We start from the raw sequence: 24,021 nt of genomic DNA, 5'->3' as shown, positions 1-24,021 counted from the left end.
GTGTTAAAAGTATTTTCTTTCATCAGTTACAAAATATGTTGCCTTTCAATTTCACAGAATGCCCCTTTGTATCTAAATTATGAGAGCATCAATAACAAAATGAACATGCTTTCTCTGTGCCATTCATTATGTCCCTTCTTATTTATATCTAGGTATGCAAGGATTAAATTTCTATCAGTAAATGTCAATTTCACCATACATATACAAACCAATGAAAAGATATTGCCATTAATAATAATAGAAATTTACAGGTAGGCAAAGTAAGAAAAATGCTGCTTTAGAACTTATTAGAGTTTGATTTAAGGATATGTAGTATACTATGCAGTATATTTATTATAAAATCATGAATGGTATGGAGAAAGTGAATAAGGAAGTGTTATTTACTACTTCATGTAACTCAAGAACCAGGGATCACACAACAAATTAATAGACAGCAGGTTTAAAACAAACAAAAGGAAGTACTTCTTCACACAATGCACAGTCAACCTGTGGAACTCATTGCCAGAGGATGTTGTGAAGGCCAAAACTATAATGGGCTTCAAAAAAGAATTAGATAAGTTAATGGAGGATAGATCCATCAATGGGTATTAGTCAAAATGGGCAAGGATACAATGCCATGCTCTTGGTGTCCCTAGCCTCTGACTGCCAGAAGCTGGGAGTGGACCATACGGGATGGATCACTTGATGATTGCCTGTTCTGTTCATTTCCTCTGAATCACCTGATACCGGCCGCTGTCGGAAGCCAGGACACTGGGTTAGATGGTAAAACAGAATGGTCGTTCTTATGTACTTTGTATATTTTGATATGTGATGTTGACACTTTGTATTTTAACATTTATAAAGCTTCACGTTTTTGAATATCAACATATACTATCTGACAATCCCCCCAAATAATTTTCAGAAACTGTGAAAATTTAAATTGATAAAAATAAAAAAAAAACTTGAAGCTCCAAAATTTCAAGCAACTGTGAACATTTTAATTAATAAAAATAAAACAATGCTTAAAATAATCAATATTAGCCATTAAAATGATAACAAAATAAAAACGGAATTCTGCCAAAACCTATTTATAGCCTCTCTAAACTAAACAGTCTCAGTCTTTCCTATCTGTCTTTATATGGAAATGACTGGAATTGAACTCAGCAAGTTTGGTGAGGGTAGACTGTTTGTTAATGTAATATCATTATACACCTCTACCTCGATATAATGCGACCCGATATAACACAAATTCAGATACAATGCGGTAAAGCAGTGCTCCAGGGGGGAGGGGCTGCGCACTCCGATGGATCAAAGCAAGTTCAATATAACGTGGTTTCACCTATAACGCGGTAAGATTTTTGGGATCCCGAGGACAGCATTATATCGAGGTAGAGGTGTAATATTTTCAGTATCATTTTCTGCCCCATTCTTTCTTCTCTCTTTTATTTATTTTAAACCACCACTGTATATTGAGCAGCAGTTTTCATAGAGCCGTCCACAGTGGCTCCCTCAAGACTTTTACTTGAGTGGTTACAGTTAATTTAGAATCTAGCAATGTACGAGTATTTCAAATTATACCTTCCTATGTTCATTATCTTGTACGTCAATAATGAATTTAATTTCACTTAGATTTGTTAGATCCTTCAAAGTTGTCCATATCCTTAGACTCATAGACTTTAAGGCCAGAAGGGATCATCATGATCATCTAGTCTGACCTCCTGTATGTCACAGGCCACAGAACCTCACCCACCCACTCCCGTAACAGATCCCTACACTCCGTCTGAGTGACTGATGTCCTCAATTTATGGTTTAAAGACCCCAAGTTACAGAGACTCCACCATTTACACTAATTTTCTGCCAATCTGACCCAGGGAAAAATTCCTTCCTGACCCCAAATATGGCAATCAGTTAGACCATGAGCATGTGGACAAGACCCAGCAGCCAAACACCTGGGAAAGAATTCTCGGTGGTAACTCGGAGCCCTCCCCATCTAGGATCCCATCACCAGACATTGGAAATATTTGCTGCTAGTAGTCACAGATCAGCTACATGACATTGTAGGCAGTCTCATCATACCCTCCCTCCGTAAACTTACCAAGCTCAGTCTTGAAGCCAGTTAGTTTTTTTTGTCCCCACTGTTCCCCTTGGAAGGCTGTTCCAGAACGTCACTCCTCTGATGGTTAGAAACTAATTTCTAATTTTGAGCATAAACTTGTTGATGGCCAATTTATATCCATTTGTTCTTGTGCTTAACTTAAATAACTCCTCTCCTTCCCCGGTATTTATCCCTCTGATTTATTTATAGAGAGAAATCATATCTCCCCTCAACCTTCTTTTGGTTAGGCTAAACAAGACAAGTCTCCTCTTTAGTATTGGGTAGCTTAAATGATTTTTGGCCAGATTTTGCTATTTACTGGGGGTGGGGAGTAGGGGGAAGCGGGAGGGGGCAGGCAGATAGTTTCCATTCTGTTTTACCAATTAAGGTAAGTGTCTAAGCCATGCTTACATGACCATGTAACTGTCTCAGTTTATGCAGGTTTTATCACGTGTCTTGTCCTGGCTTTCTAATTCAGAACTAACTTCCTAGATGATTGTAGTGGGCATAATTGAGACCAGGATCATAACTAAAATTATTACTACATACTTGTCAACTGCATTATCTTGGTCAGGGCTACCCTGTGTTTTTGAAATCTAGTTCTGGATGTTTATAGTCCCTACCAATGTCACAGGAAGGTTATATAATTTTTAAAACTGGCCTCTTACTAGTAGACTATGCCATCCTGAGTGGGTGGGAGGTCTCTAGCTGCCTTTGCTCCCCAAACTCCTTATAATAGCTGCTGTCTGCTGGAGTATCCAAAAATGATCCAGAGCAGAAAGCATATGAGGCAGTAAGAGGGCAACCAGACAAGCAGTAGCTGCTTCTGCCCTGCCCGCATAGTGCCAGCCCCTCTTAATGTATAAAAGATAAATATGGAAAGAGAGAAAAAAGGTGGTGGTTGACTTACCCAGACGGGAGGAGAGATGCAGGGTGACATGCAGGGACACTGGGAGAAGGGAACACAGAAATTGGAAGATAACCTTCCCTACCAGAAAGGCAAATGGGAGGAGTCCCACATCTCTCCTGGTTGAGGGAGGAAGACAGATAGGCCACATTGCACTATTCTCCAGGAAAAGAAGGATGAGATGAACCATGAAGATGCCAAAGAAGGAACTGGGCCTGCTCTTCTCCTGTAAAGATGCTATAGTACTTCTCCTTAAGAAGATAACTGCAAGTGGTGGATAGGAGATGTTTGGGGCCAGAGAATAGCAGGCCTACATTGGTTGAGACAAATATCCCAAGCTACTAGATGTTTTTATCTAAATCCTGAACCTTTAGAGGCCATGAAGAGAGCCATGAAGGAGGAGAGAATAAAGCATCAGAGAGCTCAAGGAAAATAAGGCTAGAAAAGAGGCTATTAGATTTAACTAGGAAGTGGTCCCTAGTGACAATCGTTAGAGAGTTCATAGTAAAGAGGATGAAGGAATCAGAGAATTTGAAGACATTTGGAATAAACTAACTTGCTCAGACTTTAGAGCCAAAGGAAACGAGAATGACAGGCTATAGTTTGAGAAAATGGTGTGATCAAGAGAGAATTTCTTCAGGGTGAGGGATTACAAGGGTGTCCTTGAAAGCAGAGAGGAAGGACCCAAGGGAAAAAAGATTAGTTGAGGATGAAGGTTAGGAGGAAATGAAAGACAGTAAGATAAAGCACAAGTTTTCAAGTAGATCTAACTATATGGGAAGCTAGAAGTAGGAGTAATAAGCTGTCTGAGATATACAGAAACAAAAAAAACATTGTACAAAAGTCAGAATTTCAAACCAGGGTAATTTAGTGTCCTGTAACTATTCCTGCAACCTTTGAATAAAATTGGACATTATCTTTTCCCTTGAGAATAAATCAGTTAATTTTCAGGTCAAATTAATCTTCCACACCAAAGTTATTGGGAAATGAGAGGGGAACTAAAATGGGGCCTTATAACAGAAGATGGTTATAATTTTAATGTGGGAAAGTCCTTCACCTCTCCACAGTCTAGCTTAGTCTGATCATTATGTACTGCTTTATTTTGAAGTGTGGTTGTGGTATTTTGTGTCACGTGGTTCAGCCATGTGAAAGACAAATGACAAGTGAGGGTTCCAGCTGTGGCATGCCTTTCAAGTCCCTGTAAGATGCTACCTTGCCTCAAGTTTGTATAAGTAGTTTCTATTCAGCAAAATTATTCCATACATATTATTTTGAAATACCTGTAGCAAAGATTATTTCCTACTTTTATTGGTACCTTGCATTGGATTATATTTGAATTCTTATCCAGAGCACTGTTCTGAATCCCTTACTCCCTTACATATATGGGTGAGTGCAAACATATCATTGCTTTATGGTCCCAAAGTATCTAAAAGAGTGTCATAAATCCACATGATGCCTCCAAATGCTGGATTTTACATTTGGATTTGGCTCTGGCTTAGCTAGGGAGATATAAAAATCACACAGGGGCAGGCAATTCCCTATTGAATAAGGCATCTGAGGAGGCTCACAGGCTTCATTTACTTAATCAAGTAAGAAGAACATATTGCACTTCAGAAACATATGTCAGATATGCTGAATAACAGGTACATAGAGTTGAAACCTCCCACAGTTGGTCAAACAAAGCCTCCAATTCTTTATCTCTGAATATATGTACATTAAATATAATGGGACTAGTTCAGACCTGGCTTAAGCAGGCTTAAATCCATTGAAATTAATGGAGTTGTGCCCACAAACATCAAGGCTGAATTTGGTCCAATACATCTAAAGTAATGGTTTGGGATTTTTTTGGAGATCTGCAGTATTCTAGGAGACCAACAGTTTTGTGTGGAGGCGGCTACTAGTAATACACATTGTCAAAGGGGGGGATGGCCCTTATAAAGATCCCAGCCCACCCATGAAAGAACTAATTTGATTAATCAAGTAGAAAGACTGAAGCAAGTCATGACTAAATCAGGACTCTGGGAAGGAAAACAGAGGCTTGTGATCAGTCACTGGGGCAACTACAGACCAAAGCTGCAGGGTGAGAGAGCCTCCTGCTGTGGTCCCCAGGGAAGGGAGTTGTGGATCTCTTTGTTTTTCATTTCAAATGGCAAAGAAAGCAGGCCAAGTGATGCATCTTCTCCACATGCTCAGAGAGCAGGAAGGGAGTCCCTCAGTGTAGAAGGACTGTGCCCAGCTTAGGCTGGGTAGAAGAGTTTGGGTATTGTTTTTTTGGAACTTTGTGATAATGAAGGGCTGTTGCTGGATGAGACAGACTGTGTGGCATTATTCATAGACCCCGAAGTGGGGAAACAGAGGCAGGGTCCCGCAGAGTGACCTCAGGTCACAAGGGGGAGCTCAGGAGGTGGCTGCCCTGTTACACACATATTATCCTAGTATCAGGGGGTAGTCGTGTTAGTCTGTATCTACAAAAACAACAAGGAGTCTGGTGGCACCTTAAAGACTAACAGATTTATTTGGGCATAAGCTTTCGTGGGTAAAAACCTCACTTCTTCAGATGCACCTTAAGAAGTGAGGTTTTTACCCATGAAAGCTTATGCCCAAATAAATCTGTTAGTCTTTAGGTGCCACCAGACTCCTTGTTGTTTTTGTACATATTATCCTATTTTACTATATATGCTTTTCACATATAGCTCTAAGATTAGAACTGAGCCCTAAGTTTTCTATAAAGATAAAATGGTACTTCCTAAATCCCTAGATAAAATTAGCAGAAAGCTATCAGCCATTATACAGGACTAACCCACAAAGCCTGGTGTAACATTCTAATTCTCCATTTAACTTACTTGAAAACAGATCTATTGCAAGGCAGGTTTCTCGGCAGAAGTACCTTATACTACTTCATGGTAGAACCAGGCCTGAGAGTAAGATTGGGACAAATACTTGTGGCTATGCAGACCTTATAATGCATTGCTGGGGATGAAGCACTGACTTCAGAGGGAGCACACACTACTCATTTAGTAGTGCACTTAGGGCTGGTCTACACTGGGGGGGGAGGGGGATCGATCCAAGATACGCAACTTCACTACGCGAATAGCGTAGCTGAAGTCGAAGTATCTTGGATCGAATTACCTGGTGTCCACATGGCGCGGGATTGACGGCCGTGGCTCCCCGTTGACTACGCTACCGCCGCTTGCTCTGGTGGAGTTCCAGAGTCGACGGTGAGCGCGTTTGGGGATCGATATATTGCGTCTTAACGAGATGCGATATATTGATCCCGGATCAATCGATATGGCGGATAGTGAAGACGTACCCGTAGCAAAAAATTCATGCAGTAAGCAGTTATTGATGTGCCACTAGAGGAAGCCATACATTAGAGGTCAAGTTCCACCTACAATTAATATAGCTGAATGTGGGGTAGGAGATAAAGGCAGGAAATGGTGGCTTTAGAATACAGTGGTGGATGAAAACTCATTGATATTTCCTTCAAGTGAGACAGAAGATCATCTAACTCGATAAACTGGAGCTGGAGTACATCCCAAAGAGTCCTTCAAATGTGATCTTTCTTAGCAGCATTTTTGTGATTTTTATCATAGAGCTAAAGATCTTCCTCTATTTCTGGCACAAAGCAACAGGATATTTCCATGTAAAAGTATAAGTTTATTGAAAATGACTAAATTGTGTTTTTTCTTTCTTTAAACCTGGTCCTTTAAAAACTTTACAGACATATGCAATTGAATATATATTTAAAGAAGCATTTTGTCTAATACAAGTCCTAAAAGTATAAAGCTGCTTTGCAGCTAAAAATGCAGTAAATATGAAAAACTCTAGTTATAACTAATTTCCAGTGCTAAATCACCCTTGTGAAACTTTTAGATAAAGTATCTTAATTTTAAGTTCTTAGCAAGACTATCATTTAAATCAAATACTCAACAATATGTAGGAAGAAAGCATGTAGGAACAAAATCAGAAAGGCTAAGGCACAAAATGAGTTACGCCTAGCAAGGGATATAAAAGGCAGTAAGAAGAGGTTTTTAAATACATTAAGAGCAAGAGAAAGACAAAGAACAGGGTAGGTCCTCTACTTAGTGGGGAAGGAGAGCTAATAACTGATGACATCAAGAAAGCTGTGGTGCTTAATGCCTATTTTGCTTCAGTCTTCACTAAAAAGGTTAATTAATATTATCAGCAAGGGGGAAAGAATGTAAGCCAAAATAGGGAAAGAATAGGTTAAATAATATTTAGATAAATTAGATGTATTCAAGTCGGCAGCTCCTGATGAAATTAATCAGAAGGTACATAAGGAACTAGCTGAAGCAATCTCAGAACCACTAGCTACTATCTTTCTCCTGGGGGATGGGTGAGGTCCTAGAAGACTGAAGAAGAGCCAACATAATACCTATCTTTAAAAAGTGGAACAAAGAGGACACAAGGAACTATAGACCAACCATCCTAATTTTGATACCTGGAAAGATACTGGCACAAATTATTAAACAATCAACTTGCAAGCACCTGGAGGATAGTAGGGTTATAAGGAATAGCCAGCATGGTTTCCTCAAAAACAAATTATGCCAAAATAACCTAATTTCCTTTTTTGACAGAGTTACTGGCCTACTGAATAAGCGGGAAGCAGTAGATGTGATATATCTTGATTTTAGGAAGGCTTTTGACTGAGTCCCACATGACATTCTCATAAGCAAACTAAAGAAATGTGGTCTAGAAGAAATTACTATAAGATGGGTGCAAAATTGGTTGAAAGACCAGAGTATTTATCAATGGTTAGCTGTCAAACTGACAGGGTGCATCTAGTCGGGTCTCTCAGGAGTCAGGCCTAGATCTGGTGCTATTCAATATTTTCATTAATGATTTGGATAATAGAATGGAGAGCATGCTTATAAAATTTGCTGAGGACACCAAGCCCGGAAGGGTTGCAAACACTTTGGAGGACAAGATTATAATTCAAAATAACCCTGACAAATTGAAAAACTGGTCTGAAATCAACCAGATCAGCGGTTCTCAAACTTTAGCAACCCGAGGACCCCCATTTTGATTTTAATTTTTTTTCCACGGACCTGCAAGCCCCCTGGCTCAGCCCCAGGCCCTGCCCCCACTCCACTCCTTCCCCCAAGGCTCCACCCCCACCTCGTCCCACCCCTGCTCCGTCCCTCCCCCCTCTTCTTCCCCGCCTCTTTCTGCCCTCTCCCCGAGAGTACCCCATCCCCACTCCTCACCCTCCTTTCCAGCACCTCCTGCGTGCTGGTGAACAGCTGTTCCACCAGGTGCAAGAGGTTCTGGGAGAGAGGGGGAGCAGTTGATCAGCGGGGCCCGTGGACCCCAGTTTGAGAACGTTGAACAAGATGAAATTCAGAGACGATAAGTGCAAAGCACTTCATTTAGGAAGGAAAAATCAAATGCACAATTACAAAATGGGGAATAACAAGCTAGAGGGTAGTACCGCTGAAAAGGATCTGGGGGTTACAAATGGATCACAAACTGAGTCAAAAATCTGATGCAGTTGTGAAAAAGGCTAATATTCTGGGGGGGGGGAAGAGGGTGTTAACAGGAGTGTTGTACATAAGACATAGGAAGCAACTGTCCTACTCTGCTTGGCACTGATGAGGCCTCAGCTGGGAGTACTGTGTCCCATTCTGGGTGCCACACTTTAGGAAAGATGTGGACAAATTGGAAAGAATCCAGAGAGAGCAACAAAAATAACAAAAAGTTTAGAAAACTTGACCTATGAGGAAAGGTTAAAAAAAATTGGCATGTTTAGTCTTAAGAAAAGAAGACTGAGGGAGGACCTGATAACAGTCTTCCAATCTGTTGAGAGCTACTATAAAGAATAATGTGATCAGTTGTTCTCCATGTCCACTGAAGGTAGGACAAGAAGCAATGGGCTTAATCTGCAGCAAGGGAGATTAGGTTGGATATTACGAAAAACTTTCTAACTACAAAGGTAGTTAAGCTCTGAAACAGGCTACCAAGGGAGGCTGTGGAAACCCCATCACTGAAGGTTTTAAAAACTGTTTGGACAAGCACGTGTCAGGGATGGTCTAGGTTTACTTGGTCCTGCCACAGCACGGGGGGCTGGACCTGATGCCTTCTTGAGGTCCCATTCAGCCCTACATTTCTATGATTCTAATAGTCCATTATCTACTTGAAAAATATTCTGTTTTTTGATCTGTCCAACTCCAGTTCTTATCTTATTCTCCAGTACTCTTCAAGCTGTCTCTTCTCACTGCAAATCACTGTATCCATTTTAGAAATTGAGTTCTTCTTTAAAAAAATTATGCAAAATTTACAAAGAAACAAAAAATAGAATGTCATGTATAATACTTGACTCAGGACTGACCTTTCCTCATGCCTAAACAATGGTTATTTCTCCAAACATTCTGGTATGCTTACAAACAGCTAGTCTATCCATTTCTTTTTACATTACACTTGTTTTTAAGTCTGGTTAGTTTACAGTGTGCTTTATTCACAGAAGTACAAAACTCTCCAGCAGGCATTTCCAAATTACTCTGTGCTGTCCAAAGCAAGCTCTGAAAACATTCTCAAATAGCAGCGGCTTGGCTCAGCTTTTTCTAGTTTGAGTCTCATTATGTTTTATTATTTATGAAACATCTAATGGAGGTTATTCTACCTTCCCTTGATATCCCTTTTTGGTGCTGGGATTTTTTTTTCAAACCAGAAGGGAAAACAATAGAGCGGACACTTATCAATTTTTATATATAACTGTCAGCAAACTTGACATGTTAGTTATTGCCAAGTATGCGGCCAATAAGAGATAAGATCATAATCATTGTGCACTTTACCAATGTGCTCTAATCAAATGTGGCAGATTTAGGATGTTCAGAAAAAAACTATGCTAGAATCTCTAAGCAAACACTAATGGAAAGGTTAATATGATGGTGGTTAGTGGACACCAGCAAAAGTGGTTTGAATTTAAACCAGGCACATTCAAAATCTTTAGCTCAAGGTGGCAATAAAAATATATAATGGTAGGCTTAATATACTACTTCCTCTCTTTTTTTTTATTGTCTAGCTACTACTGGGTCCCAGTAATTTGTTACACTACATGTGGTACTTGGAAGCATCTGCAAAATTCATTTAGTTGACAGAATAAATGGAAAATGTATTTTTATGCTAACAATACAGATTATACAAATGAAACCTGACAGTGATAAAATGTCTAGATTTCTACAAAGCAACTGCAAGAATTTATGACACATACATTGAAATGGGGCAGCCCACAGTTTTAATATCCAAAACATTGATATACCTGCTAGTGAATGATCTTAAAGAAAACTAAATTGGGGAACAAAAGATAAAAATCTTTCCCTCTTCTTTTGTACATAATCAGACCCACACAAAAGTCGCATGTTCTCAAATTAACTGGTGGGGTCCTAACTGTGCTGCTCTTATTAATGCAAATGGGAGCTGAAGAGTCAAAGCTCTATCTATACATTTGCACTGAGAACATATTACTTTAAGTGGGTCTGATTCCCATTGAAAAGTGCTGAAAGGGATTTACATGTGCTCTGTGCTGCAATTTACATTTCAGTAGGATCACGTAACTATCAGTAAAATTAGTACAGTTGTCGTCACAATAATTATAGTGTTTAAGAACTGCACATTTGGAGATGGCACCATAGTCCTATAGCTGATAACTCTCCTGATCAAGTTACTGTATCTGAATTTAGACAGTGAGAAACTATAAAACAGCTTAGTCATTCAAATAAATACATCAAGGTGATAAAGTAGAAATCAAAAGTGCTGAAAAATCACTGTAAAATCAACAGTGTTTACTTCAAGAAAGAGAGTGTTAAGTGAAGGATTGTACATTTTGGAGAACACAGATGGAAAACCAACTTGTGTGCGTGTGAAAACAAAAACGTAAACCACCCTTCCAAAAGATGCTGTTTGTAAAAGCAGGGTTCACATTAATCAGTTCCTAACCATTTTATTTACAACCTTTCTAAAATTCATTTGCATAATGATAATCCGCATGTGGCAGGGTTTAAGTTATTTAAACGGTGTTATATTTCACTATTTAGTCTTGCTTCACCACTGCTTTAGCAGCGAATCCTTATGGAGTGTAATGCAGCTAATGAGATAGCTTTTTAACTGAACAAACTGACAGGTCCCATATCTGCAGAGGCAGCTTGAAACCGTGCCCAACCTCTCGGCTTCCCAAGAGGCTTTTCAAAATTCAATAAATAACATCTGTAGGCGATGTTGGGTGCAGACCTAGCAGAGTGCGTCATAACACTGAGCTGGCAGAACAAAGAAACCATGACGACTGCCAAGTTTCCATGGCAACCACTGCGAGGCTTGGAGAGTATAATAGCACATCAATCACTGTCCAAAAGAACTTCATTATCAGCAAGAAAAAAACCTTTAGGATCTGTTTAGTGTGCAATTGTGGGTTAACTCACCTCAAAACCTTGCTCTCTGGCAAAAGTGGCAGCTTCCTGAAATAATAAAAATAAAGAACAGTTAATTATAAAGTGCTAGATAATGAAGAAATAACACATTTTGAAACTCATTCAGGCAGTCTTCCGTTTACACAATTATCTCAATATATCCATATGAAGTTGCTCAATTTTGATACTTGCACTAAAAGGCTCCTCCTGCCCCATCCCCGGCAAGACAGCAGTATATTATCAACGGATTTCACAAGTTCAAATGAAGAAGGTGCAACGTATGTTTTTTCCCAAGCTGGCAAATTTACTTCTGGTTATAGTAACTTTAACAACCAACCAGGCATATGGCTTTAAGATACATTCTTAATTAAAAAGCATCATGTCCCTATTTGTCTATTAGACTTCAGGATATATAGGTCATTATGCTTTTTAAAAATCATTTGTCATTTACTGTGCATTAAAAAGATAGGATTAGATATTATTTAAACAAAATGAGATCAAACCTTTGTGGCAGAATCACATGAGCATTTTTAAATACTCTGATGTCTTAATCACAGCGTCAGGCACTGTAACTATGTTCCTTTCCTCAAAGAGCAGAAGAAACATCAGGAAACCACAATGTCCTTGTTTCTTACTTATGTTAATTGCTCCAGTCATATATTTTGTTTTTCCAATGAAAGCAGAGACATAGAGGATGATAACAATGTTATTTTCCTATCCACTTTCCACCTTAGCATAAGCAAATATTGCAGACAATTGTCAAGAGTCTTTACACCTTAACTTGCCTTCTTCCAAAGTAACTTTGCCAAGTGATATTAATAGATGGATGGGTCTTGAGCTGGAATAGCGAAATGATCCAACTAAACTAAACCAACTACCATACCAAACCATTTAAGGCAGTGTGCCTAGACATACTATCAGTATCTCTAGCACAGCTTTTGGTAATGCTTCACTTTTAAGCAGTACACTGGGGAGGGAAAAATACACATTTGTGAACCTATATAATCTGCCATTTTTTTGACAATTTAAGAACTTGATGTGGATGCAATTTATTACAACAGTAAGGTCAGGTTAATAAAATGCGATAAGCTGAGAAGCACAACTCCTCGGGCTGCTCACTGCAGAAATATAAGGCTGCCCAGGTTAGTCTTAGCTGATGTTGACAGAAAAACTGAATCATGGTCCTGACAATTGGGTGCAGGCAAGGTTAGCCACTTTGACAATTTACTTACAATAGAATTCCTTCTTGTACATCACATAGTCAATGACATTTGCTAGCCAGGCTGTCAAGGAAGAGTGTAGGGTTCAAAGATATCATGCAGCGTTTCCTAAACCAGCATGTCATTAACAAAGCCTATGCTCATATGAAAAAAGGAGTCTGCAAGCTTCCACTATAAAGTGATGCACGTACAATGAACTGCAATACAATCAGGAAAGGCTTAGCTGGGACTGGGACACAGAAAAAGCAAAAATGAGAAAAATAGAGGAGTGATAAGCTGCACAGAGAATATGAAAATGAACTAAAAATCATGTATTGTAGCCAGATTACATTTTTAACCTTGGTTTTTAGTTATAAAATTGAAATAGGAAGTTATACTGATCTATCCTGAGGGGCCTTAAAAAAGGCCTCAGAGCAACAAGACATTAACATCTGTGTTAAACTATTGTTTGGACAGGAAAGTGGATACCAGTACACTCTTACATTTGTGAAGTGCAAACGATTCCAGTTAACAGTATTTTTATTTCCTTGTACGGTAGACAGACTTTAAGGAAATTCATCTTAATTTTCTAGAATTGGGCATTCTCATATAACACATGCAGTTTGAAAGCCCTGGCCCATGCACAAAAATGTGTAAGCACTTGAACAATACTTTAAACATATCTTGTCTTCTGATTTTCCCTCTTATAGCTTCATCTTTTATGCTGGTCTGTTATCCCTACAGCTACATAAGTGACGGTAGCTAGGTTATACAACCACAGATTTTCCTATAATGGACCTTAGATCTAAAGATGTTTGAAAGCACTACAGAGCAACAGCAGTGTTTGTCTCTTCCCTGACCACCTAGCCCCCAAGCAACAAAACCATCAAAACAAGTTGTTTGTCTCAAGAACTGTGGGCTTGATCCTGAGATATGCTCAACCCGTGCAACTCCCTATGAAGGGTCACACCCATTTAAAAATAACTTTAACCTTAAAGCCTTCATAGTACAGAAAATAGTAAAGCTCAAAACACAATACTGAAGATTTGCAGATTGGGTTTGCAGAAAAGTGAGAAATATTAGGCAGGTCTCAAATACCAGGGACAGTTCAAAGTAAATTAACCAAACAAAAGTGCAGAGGATGATCCCATTGCACCTTAAGGGGTGACGGGGGTGGGGGGAGGGGCGGAGGAAAGGCATTGTCTGGCTTTCCAGGGGAAGGGGAATAGTGGAAGGTGGGAGAGGGGCTCAGAAGCTGCTGCAAACGGGGGAGTGGGTCAGTGTGGTGATACTGACTCACCCCCAGGGACCGGAAGGGCTGGGGAGTTGAAAAGGGGTAAGCCCAATGGGAGAAGCCCATTTTCCCCAGACCAGGCAGAGCAGCACTCACACTCCCTCCCCTTGAGGTGGCAAAATATCAGGTTTGGTCAGGGCTTGCTGTGAGCATCACACTAGTCACTCCTTTCTAGGTGGGCTGGGAAGGAATTTTTCCCTCATTACCAGACTGGCCTAGGTGGAGCGGATTTTTTTGCCTTTCTGGGGGGCTTTGTTACAGCGAGTAGGGAAAGGAGCTAGGCTATGATGTCGCAGCTCATTCTGTAAGTTTGGGGCGAATGTCCCGTGCAGGTACACCATGGGGAAGGGCTACAGTGACCAGAGAAATGACTTGGTAAAGAACTTAAAAAGGGGGTGTTTGTTAAAGGAGTGGAATGGGCGGGAGGTTCAGGGCTCCTATGCCTGGCACAGCAGGGAGCCAACCCCCTTTCCTTATAGCCCACCTTAACCCTCATTTGAGGTGGTGGGAAGGTAAGGTTCTAGCAATTGGTTGGCTGGGAGACCCGGATCGAAAAAGATGGGGGTTGGTGGAAGCCCCCAGGTAGCTATTGAAATGACCATGGAATTACCTGCACTGTAACTGTAGTCCCAGACATCTAACAATAAAGTTGCAGCTTGATTAAAACCATATCAAGTGTCTGTTGTTGTTCTTTCAGTATAGCTGGACAATCTTTAGTTTCTATTCACAATAAGAGTGAAAGAGAAAACAAGCAGTCCCCATCTGTGCTGCCTCAGGGTGCCTCATACTGAGCTTCACATCTCTAATAAAGTAGTCAGGTTAAAATCTAACCTTAGAGTGGCTGTAATATGTGGAGTCTGCTAGGTTTATGATAGCCAGTCAGGGCATTCCTTAATGCAGGTGATAATCAGTATGATAATCACTATATTTACAAGCTTTCCATTTTATATCTGACATCAGGAGTCACAAAGAAGGAGGGATTAAGGAAGTAAACAACCTACACAGAGACTTTACTGCTCCCCAGAGAATGCAGTATTTTCATTCATGCATGACATGCAACAACATAAAGCAAAACAGCAACAGAACAGAATTTTCTTAGGAGGTGGGATAGTTTTTTTTCCACTTTTGATAAACTTTCACTAACTCATATTTTTACAACACAACACTTACTTTTATAAAAGCCTCATTATGTGCTCAAACTATGATATATATTTATAATCATCATACTCTCATCTATACCATCTTTGTATTGCCTATCAAAGCAGATTTGTTACTGGATAGCCCAAACTAGAAATAGAAACGGTTTAACAATAATGCATCATCAAATTGGGAAAAACATTCTTTAGTGGTACATGGAAATTCACACTTTAAAACTATGTGTACGGGGTAGTTTAACTTGAGTAACACTGTATCACTAAAATTAACACTGAACAGTTTACACAGGAAAGGGGAGATAAACTAAAGAGATAACAATAAAAAAGACAACTTCCTTTAGTACCTACCACTGCTATTATACTACATCTCTTTTGCTAGCTTAAAACAATTTACAAGTTTGCATGTATTTTATTGCTGTTAGTTTCCTAGTATTTATTAAGTGAAGCTGTCTATAATCTGGACTGAAACTAATTGTATCGTGGCTTGTTAAAATTCTGAAGCCTTTTATAACCAATAATATAAAACTATTTGTTTATGAGTAAACAGACACATATCCTCCAAACACAGGATTCATTAACCTCTACTTTGTTATGGGTATTTAACCCCATTCAGCAAGAATTTTATGATTACAGAGCTAGATGGTTCAACCATCAATGACTGTATGTTCTCTTTGCCATAACAAACACTAGGTAAACTACATATTAAATTTTCTTAGCATATTGAGTTCTTCTTTTATTGGTACCAAGGTTATATGGTGGCTTGACTAAATTATACCCAAAACAGTAACAAAATGCATGCTGGTTTAAATTTAATTAATTTACGCCAATATAAAACTCATACAATTTTCTTCAACAGCATTCAAAACTATGTATTGCTGAAATGAACTGACAGACCTTCCAAAAAGTGCCAGCAATGGTATTATCTTCTACATTATGCATTTTGACTTTAAAGCCTGCAAAAAAATCACAGCAAATCAAATTTGCATTTTGTTCCTAAAACCAACACTGTGCCATAAATAAATTATAAAACAGCAGGAAAACAACAATAACCTCGCACATGAATGCGTTTTCAATAATTATACAAGATCGCAAATGCAGGGGATGCACAACCTAACCTTTCCCCAAAATCCTTCTTGAAGGAAGGAATATCTCACTAAACACCATAAAACCCAGTCACTTTTTGCTACGTTTCTCTCATAAATTTACCATGGTAGAAAAAGATGGATATTGACTATTTATGAGGGAGTTCTCATTGCCACACCTATAAGTCTGCATACCCACTATGGAAGCCCAGGTCATGGTCACAGCATTTTCTGCCTTCATTTGCTGGCAGTTTTATAAGTGGTACCCTCAATTTCCTTTGGGAAGACAAACCAGCAACATATCAATAGATTCAGGAAAATGAATAATTTTAAACCTACCCCTACACACACAATGGTTTTACAGTATTAAAATGCTTTTCCCAAATCCAAGTGAATTATGAGCAACAAAACTTTAATGGATTCTTAAAACCACTAAGATCATGCAGTTTGAGTCTGCATTTGACAGAACCACTCATTCATTATTTTACTCCCACTAATATCTCATTTAACCACTTCTTGAATGATGTCTCTACCATATCCTCAAGCAATCTATTGCATGGCCAAATTGCTCTTACATTTAAAAATTTCTAAAATCAAAACTTCCCCTTCCTTACCTTCAGGCTATTGCTCCTTGCACTATCAGCTTCTGAAAGTTGTGAATTATTATTTTCTTTCATTTACATTGTTTCCTTGAGGGTATTAAAGACTATGATCATCTCCTCAGAGACTTCTCTTTTTTCTATACTATAATCATTTAGTCTTCTCAGTCTCTCCTACTAATTCTCCTCTAATCTTTGTATAACTTTGTCTTCTTTGAATTCTCTCGTTTTTCTACATCTCACCTTGTTTGCCATAATGAAATGCAAGTAGCATAAAGTTTTACTAAAGTGAAACTCTAATTATCTAAATGGAATGGAGGCCAAGAAAGTAATATTGATAAATAGGGATGCAGTTAAGAAAGAGTTTTTAACATAAATGATGCACTTTGGAAGTTGGATTTTCTATGAGGGGTTTTTCTGATAGACATGGTTCAGATAATCTAAATTTTACTGTAGTAATGACACACTGTCTTTGAGATGAGTGGTTAAAAAGTATATCCATGATATAGACACATTTATTTTGCCCAGCATCCGTGTAAATTGTTTTTAAAAAAATAAATAAAGAGAAGAAATCAAACACATGAGAGTATGCTTTGGTCACAACGCATCACAGAGGTGTCAGACATGTAGCTCTATTCAAGAATGAGTGTATGCAGAAAGATTTGTCCCTCCTGGATGTTGTAAACTAGGGAAAAAACAGCCCACCTCCTTCTCTCCTACATCATTCTCTGATCTTTCCTAGCAGTCCCCTTCCACATGGATTAATGCTTAATTGCACGCAGCATTGCTTTCTCTTTCCTCACTCCATGAATTAAAGCAAGCTACAAACAAATAAACTCTCTGCTTCCAGGTTTGCAATCCGGATGGCTGCTCCCTTTGCTAGATTATTGCAAACTTCAAAGGTGCTGAGCTCCCTTTGACTTCAGTGGGATATCTGGGTGCTCAGCACTTCTGAAAATCAGGCACCTTTTTGTTGAAGACTTTTTTCCCCCTTTATGGAAGGTGGTAACTTTCCTCACACTTATGTAGAAACCTGGTCTCTAAGAATATTACTATCAAGAGCACCAAGAGTCCCTTACATGTGCCTCTCTTGCAACAGACTCATCATTGTGTGAGAGTTAAACTTGTCTTTGAGTAGGGGGTGAAGTTTTTATTAAATGCCTCAGTAAGCTGTGTCACATTTTCCACTCTTTCAACTGCAGGCCCGGTCACACTATTAAATACGATCCTAGAAATGGCATCTGTCTTAATGCATAGAAAGGACAACAGCTTTCTGGTTGCTATGTTTTGGAATATAACAAAGGCATCCTACGTACATCACCAAGTCCATGACATACTTCTTTGTAGAGGTTTTCTTGTACCAAACCTCACTATTCTATGCAGCACATGAAAAGCTTCATAATATGATCTGTGCTTACAACTCACTTCACTGTATTCGTTATAATGTGCTACATATAATAGGTATGATGTCTGCATTTTATTACCTATCCTGCTCTCAAATGAGGAGCAGTAACAGCAAACCACATACCTTAATATGATGAATTAATAGGATGCAAGAGCCACGATTAACCTTACATCATGTAGTTAGGAGTGATGCCATGACTGAGTAATAGCAAGCAAAAAGTATAAGCAAGTAGATATATGTTTAAGATCATTTATATTTGATTAAGGAAGATCGATATTACTGAACTGTAGCTGATATTTTAAATAAAAATGGATTTAAAGTATACTAATGATATTAGCGCAATTAAGATGAACATTGTGATGACTTGGCATCTGTATAGATATTTTAAAACAAGAATTCTATGAAGTGTCCACACGGCACCCTGACATTTAAAAAATGATAGATGTACAGTTTATGTGGTAGATCCTCAGTTGGGTGTAAACTGTCATAATTCTATTCACTTCAGTGGAGCTATTACAATTTACATGACCTAAGGACCTGCCTCTATATACTTTCTTTAATGGCAGCAGTAAGCTTGTTGTGAATAGTGACAAGAACATGTATTTTCACATCAATCCGGATTAATGCAATTACCAACAGTTATTTACAACACAAAACATTGGTCTATTCTACACAGACTTTTACTTGGTTGCAATTTGGTTTAGGCAGACATTCCTTTTAGGTCAGATAGTACCACATTTCATTGTATCAAAACAATACATCCTCCTAAACCTTTATAAAAACTGCCCATTTATAAAGGGTACTCAGAACTCAGCAGCAAAGAAATATTGTTCCAGAATTTTTTTCAATTGCTTTAGAAAGGGAGACATGGGGAGCTTGGGAGCAGAAGGGAAAAGAAAGAAAGGGAAACATCAAGCATATCTTCTGAAGCAAATATGTATCTGATAAAATTCTCATACAGTTGGTAAAGTTTGATCCATACTTGGAGATGCTTCCTGGGAATACAATGCTTCAATATTTTGCCCCTTGACAAACATGAGAGATTAATCTAAAAGATTTCTCTACTCAGTCTAGTCAGGAGCATACAACTGCTCACATTTTCAGACAAGAGATCAATAAAAACTGGTCACAGACTGGGCGGCCCCTGCAGAGAGCCTGAGAATCATCACTATAATCTCTGAAAAAGTGCATAACCACCACTATTTATTACAGAATAAAGCACATCTGGCATTAACTGGATGAAATACTGAAAACTTTTACCTTTCCTGTGAGCAGTGTCAGATCCCAAAGTTATCTTAGTTCATAGAGGCTAGTAGGGATGCACATTATGCCCTATATTGTTGTCTCAAATTGTCCCAGTGCTGCTACAGAAACTGACCAATTCATAAAGTACATGGGTTTCGCCAAATGGGGGGAAAGAAAAAAAAATCAGTTTAGAACATGTGAAAACACTATGTGGGATAAGAGCTACAATGTGCACGTTATTTCGTGGTGTTCTACTGGAGGGAGTGATTTGTGAGGGCCCATTTAGAAGATAATTAAAACTTTGTTTCCCATATCAGCCTTGGGTCAAGGCTTAAGCATCTTTATTACCTATACATCATTATCAACTGTTTTCTTATTCAGGTTATTTCTAGAATCTTCTGGCAAAATAATAAATAATAATAATAATAATAATAAAGTCACTTAGGGTATGTCTACACTACGAGAGTAGTTCGATTTCACTTAAATCGAATATGTGGAATCGACATTACAAAGTTGAACGTGTGTATCCACACTAAGGACAGTAATTCGACTGTGTGAGTCCACACTAACGGGGCAAGCGTCGACATTGGAAGCGGTGCACTGTGGGCAGCTATCCCAGAGTTCCTGCAGTCCCCGCTGCCCATTGGAATTCTGGGTCAAGCCCCCCAATGCCTGCTGGGGAAAAAAATGTGTCGAGGGTGGTTTTGGGTAACTGTCGTCATCCAACCGTCACTCCCGCCCTCCCTCCCTGAAAGCGCCGGCGGGAAATCACTTTGCGCACTTTTCTGCTGAGTGACACCGCGGACGCAACAGAACTGCGAGCATGGAGCCCGCTGCGACCATCGCTGCAGTTATGGCCGTTGTCAACACCTCGCACCTTATCAGCCACCTTTTCCAGAGGCAGATGCTGAGAAATCGGGCGAGGAGGCGACAGCAGCGCGATGAGGACATGAAGTCTGAGAGTGGCACAGATCTGTCACAAAGCACAGGACCCTGAGCCGTGGACATCATGGTGGCACTGGGTCATGTTGATGCTGTGGATCGGTGATTCTGGGCACGTGAAACAAGCACGGACTGGTGGGACCGCATAGTGCTGCAGGTCTGGGATGAATTCCAGTGGCTGAGAAACTTTCGCATGCGGAAGGGAACTTTCCTTGAACTTTGTGAGTTGCTGTCCCCTGCCCTGAAGCACAAGGACACCCGGATGCGAGCAGCCCTGACTGTCCAGAAGCGAGTGGCCATAGCCCTCTGGAAGCTTGCAACGCGAACCACTTTGGCGTGGGCAAATCTACCGTGGGGGTTGTTGTGATGCAAGTAGCCAACGCAATCGTTGATGTACTGCTGTCAAAGGTAGTGACCCTGGGAAATGTGGAGGTCATCATAGATGGCTTTGCCGCGATGGGATTCCCAAACTGCGGTGGGGCTATAGATGGAACTCACATCCCTATTCTGGGACCGGACCACCAGGCCAGCCAGTACATTAACCGAAAGGGCTACTTTTCAATGGTGCTGCAAGCACTGGTGGACCATAGGGGACGTTTTACCAACATCAACGTCAGATGGCCAGGCAAGGTTCATGACGCTCGTGTTTTCAGGAACTCTGGTCTTTTTAGACGGCTGCAGGAAGGTATTTACTTCCCGGACCACAAAATAACTGTTGGGGCTGTGGAGATGCCTATAGTGATCCTTGGGGACCCAGCCTACCCGCTAATGCCCTGGCTCATGAAGCCCTATACAGGCGCCCTGGACACTGAAAAAGAACTCTTCAACTACCGGCTGAGCAAGTGCAGAATGGCGGTGGAGTGTGCTTTTGGACGTCTCAAGGGGAGATGGAGAAGCTTACTGACTCGCTCTGATCTCAGCGAAACCAATATCCCCATTGTTATTGCAGCTTGCTGTGTGCTCCACAATCTCTGTGAGAGCAAGGGGAAGACCTTTATGGCGGGGTGGGAAGTTGAGGCAAGTCGCCTGGCTGCTGATTACGCCCAGCCAGACAGCCGTGCGATTAGAAGAGCCCAGCGGGACGCGCTGTGCATCCGGGAGGCTTTGAAAGCTAGGTTGCTGAGTGAGCAGGGTAACCTGTGACTATTTAGTTTGTTTACAGAGAAGCTGAACCTGCCCCCATTTCTTTACCCAGTGAATGTTCACTATCCTCTCCAGTTTCATACCCCGTTCACCCCCTTCCAACCCACGTTTAAAAATAAAATCACTGAAAATTTGTTAATGAACAACGTTTTCTTTATTACTGTTTTCGCGGTAAAGTGTTGAAACTGGGACGCAGACTGTGGTGGGGAGCGGGTGTAGTGTAGTGATGCAAAGGACGCTTCTAAACTTGAGGAATGACAGGCTCCTGCTTCTACAGTGGTCCGCACTGGTGGACTGATTGTTTCAACGGAGCCTGCCACCCCTCCTGTTCTGGACTCTGTGTGTGGGGGCTATGTGACTTTGTGGCAGGGGGAGAACGGTTACAGATCCCCTGCTGCATGGCTCTGTGATCCAGGATAAGGACCGCTGCATAAGATCTGTAACCGCCCTCCCCTGCCACAAAGTCACATAGCCGCCCCCTCCCCCCCCGAAAATGAAAACCACCTCCCAGACTGACCAGGGTGCCTAGTGATTGCACTGTGTGTGTGACCTGCTGCTGAACCTGCCCCCGTGTCTGTACCAACCACCTTCCCCCGCTTCAAACAGAGTGTCCTCTAAAAAAACATGATGGAAACAGTGATTAACAGAAACGTATTTTTTATTAGCAACTAGACAGTTAGGGGATGAAACTGGGATGGGGGCTTGGGTGAGGCGGGAAGGAAAGGACTTCTCAAATTTTGGGGAATGACAGCCTTCTGGTACTTGAGCACTCTGCAGGGGTAGAGTGACAGTTTTCACGGACTCTGCAGCCCCTCCTTCTTGGTACTTTGGGTGAGGGGGGTATGGGACTTTGTGGCGGGGGACGGTGGTTACAGATAGACTGCAGCGGGGCTCTGTCCTCCTGCCTCCGGTCCTGCAGAACATCCACAAGGCGCCGGAGCGTGTCCGTTGCTCCCTCATTAGTCCAAGCAGCATTTGAGTCGCCTGCTGGTCTTCCTGCCACCACCTGTCCTCCCGTTCGCTGTGTGCTCGCTGGTATTGCGACATGTTCTCCCTCCACTGGGTCTGCTCGGCTCGGGAGCAGCCCATAAGTTCTGAGAACATGTTGTCCCGTGTCCTTTTCTTTCTACGCCTAATCTGCGCCCGCCTCTGGGAGTCTGATGACCGGGTAGGTCGGGAGACAGTCACAGCTGTGGGATGGGAAAAAGGGAGTGAATTCCTCAGAAAGATAAATTTTTTGGTGAACAAAGAAAATAGTCTCTCTCTGTGAACAAGACCATTCACAGCACCTATCACATGCGCACTCAGGACAAGGTCGAATTTTCGGCCTTCGCATTCAGTCCCTGGGGTCTTGCAGTGCAGATCACACAAGCGGAACAGGACAGCGGAATTTGGGTAGCAGGCTGACATGGTAATCCGTAGACTTGTGGCAGCTTAAAACTTTAATAACACCACTGCCCTACTTTCACGTTCAAAGCAATGCTCCTAGCGTTGGCCAGTTCCTGCTGCCAGCAATCCGGCAAGCATGAACTGTGCCCCTGTCCCACCCCCTCGCAGCTGTCCCTGGGTAAGATCCCTCTATGCTGCCCCTCTCCCGCCTCCACCGCATGGCTGTAAACTGCTGGTTGCAGTTCTGTAAAGGAACAGGCAAGCAGTCCCAATACTAACATTCCCCTAATTCAAAGCAGGTGACCATGAGCGACATCACTCTGATGAGGATTTCAGACAGCGATAAAGAACGCATGCTTCGTGAAAGCCTGCAAAGACCAGGGTCCTATGCCGCCATGCTGTGCAAGGCAATGATACCGGAGTACTTGATGATAGCCTGGCGCGGAAACGTTTCATACTACGGAGGACACAACAAGGCCGCTCTCCCAAGGAACCTCATGCAAAGGCTTTCCAATTACCTCCAGGAGAGCTTCATGGAGATGTCCCATGAGGATTTCTGCTCTATCCCTGGACATATAGACCGAATTTTACTGTAGCTGTACTGGCAAGGACTAAACAATAGAGCGCCTAGGGCAAACCAATCAAGAGAAACCGGGCATTGTTTGATTTTTTTGCAGCAGTTGCACTGCCAAAGACTAAAACTTTAAGTGCCTAGGACAATCTAATCATGAAAAACCCACAGTTAATATTAATGTTCTGTTCAAAATAAATGTTTACATGTTTAAAATACTTACCGGCTGATCCTTCCCCTGATTCTGGGTCCGGGTTAACGTCCGGTTGGTAGGGGATCTCTGTAAGGGTGATGAGATCCTAGCTGTCTGGGAAATCAGCGTTGTAAGCGCTGTCGACTGCCTCGTCCTCCTCATCTCCTTCCTCATCTTCCCTGTCCACTACCATCTCCGAGGAAGTGGGCGTCGACAATATCCCATCCTCAGAGTCCACGGTCAGTGGTGGGGTAGTGGTGGCGGCCGCACCTAGGATGGAATGCAGTGCCTTGTAGAAACGGCATGTCTGGGGCTGGGATCCGGAGCATCCATTTGCCTCTTTGGTCTTCTGGTACCCTTGTCTCAGCTCCTTGATTTTCACGCGGCACTGCGTTGCATCC

General features: G+C 41.1%; 1 protein-coding gene across 4 annotated transcripts in view; it reads right to left on the bottom strand.

The window, feature by feature from the left end:
• The window catches only part of ADK (adenosine kinase), a 542,722-nt gene that overhangs the window by 66,742 nt on the left and 451,959 nt on the right, over window positions 1-24,021 (bottom strand). For all 4 annotated transcript variants that reach the window (XM_034775506.1, XM_034775504.1, XM_034775505.1 and 1 more), the window contains one exon: window positions 11,417-11,452. In XM_034775506.1, coding sequence (XP_034631397.1) covers window positions 11,417-11,452 — 36 coding nt within the window. The remainder of the gene's footprint in view (window positions 1-11,416; window positions 11,453-24,021) is intronic.

The sequence above is a fragment of the Trachemys scripta genome, chromosome 7 (genome assembly GCF_013100865.1).
Source record: "Trachemys scripta elegans isolate TJP31775 chromosome 7, CAS_Tse_1.0, whole genome shotgun sequence".
Taxonomy (NCBI): domain Eukaryota; kingdom Metazoa; phylum Chordata; order Testudines; family Emydidae; genus Trachemys; species Trachemys scripta.
Note: the sequence above shows the minus strand (reverse complement) of the source record. Positions and strands in the feature narration are given on the sequence as shown.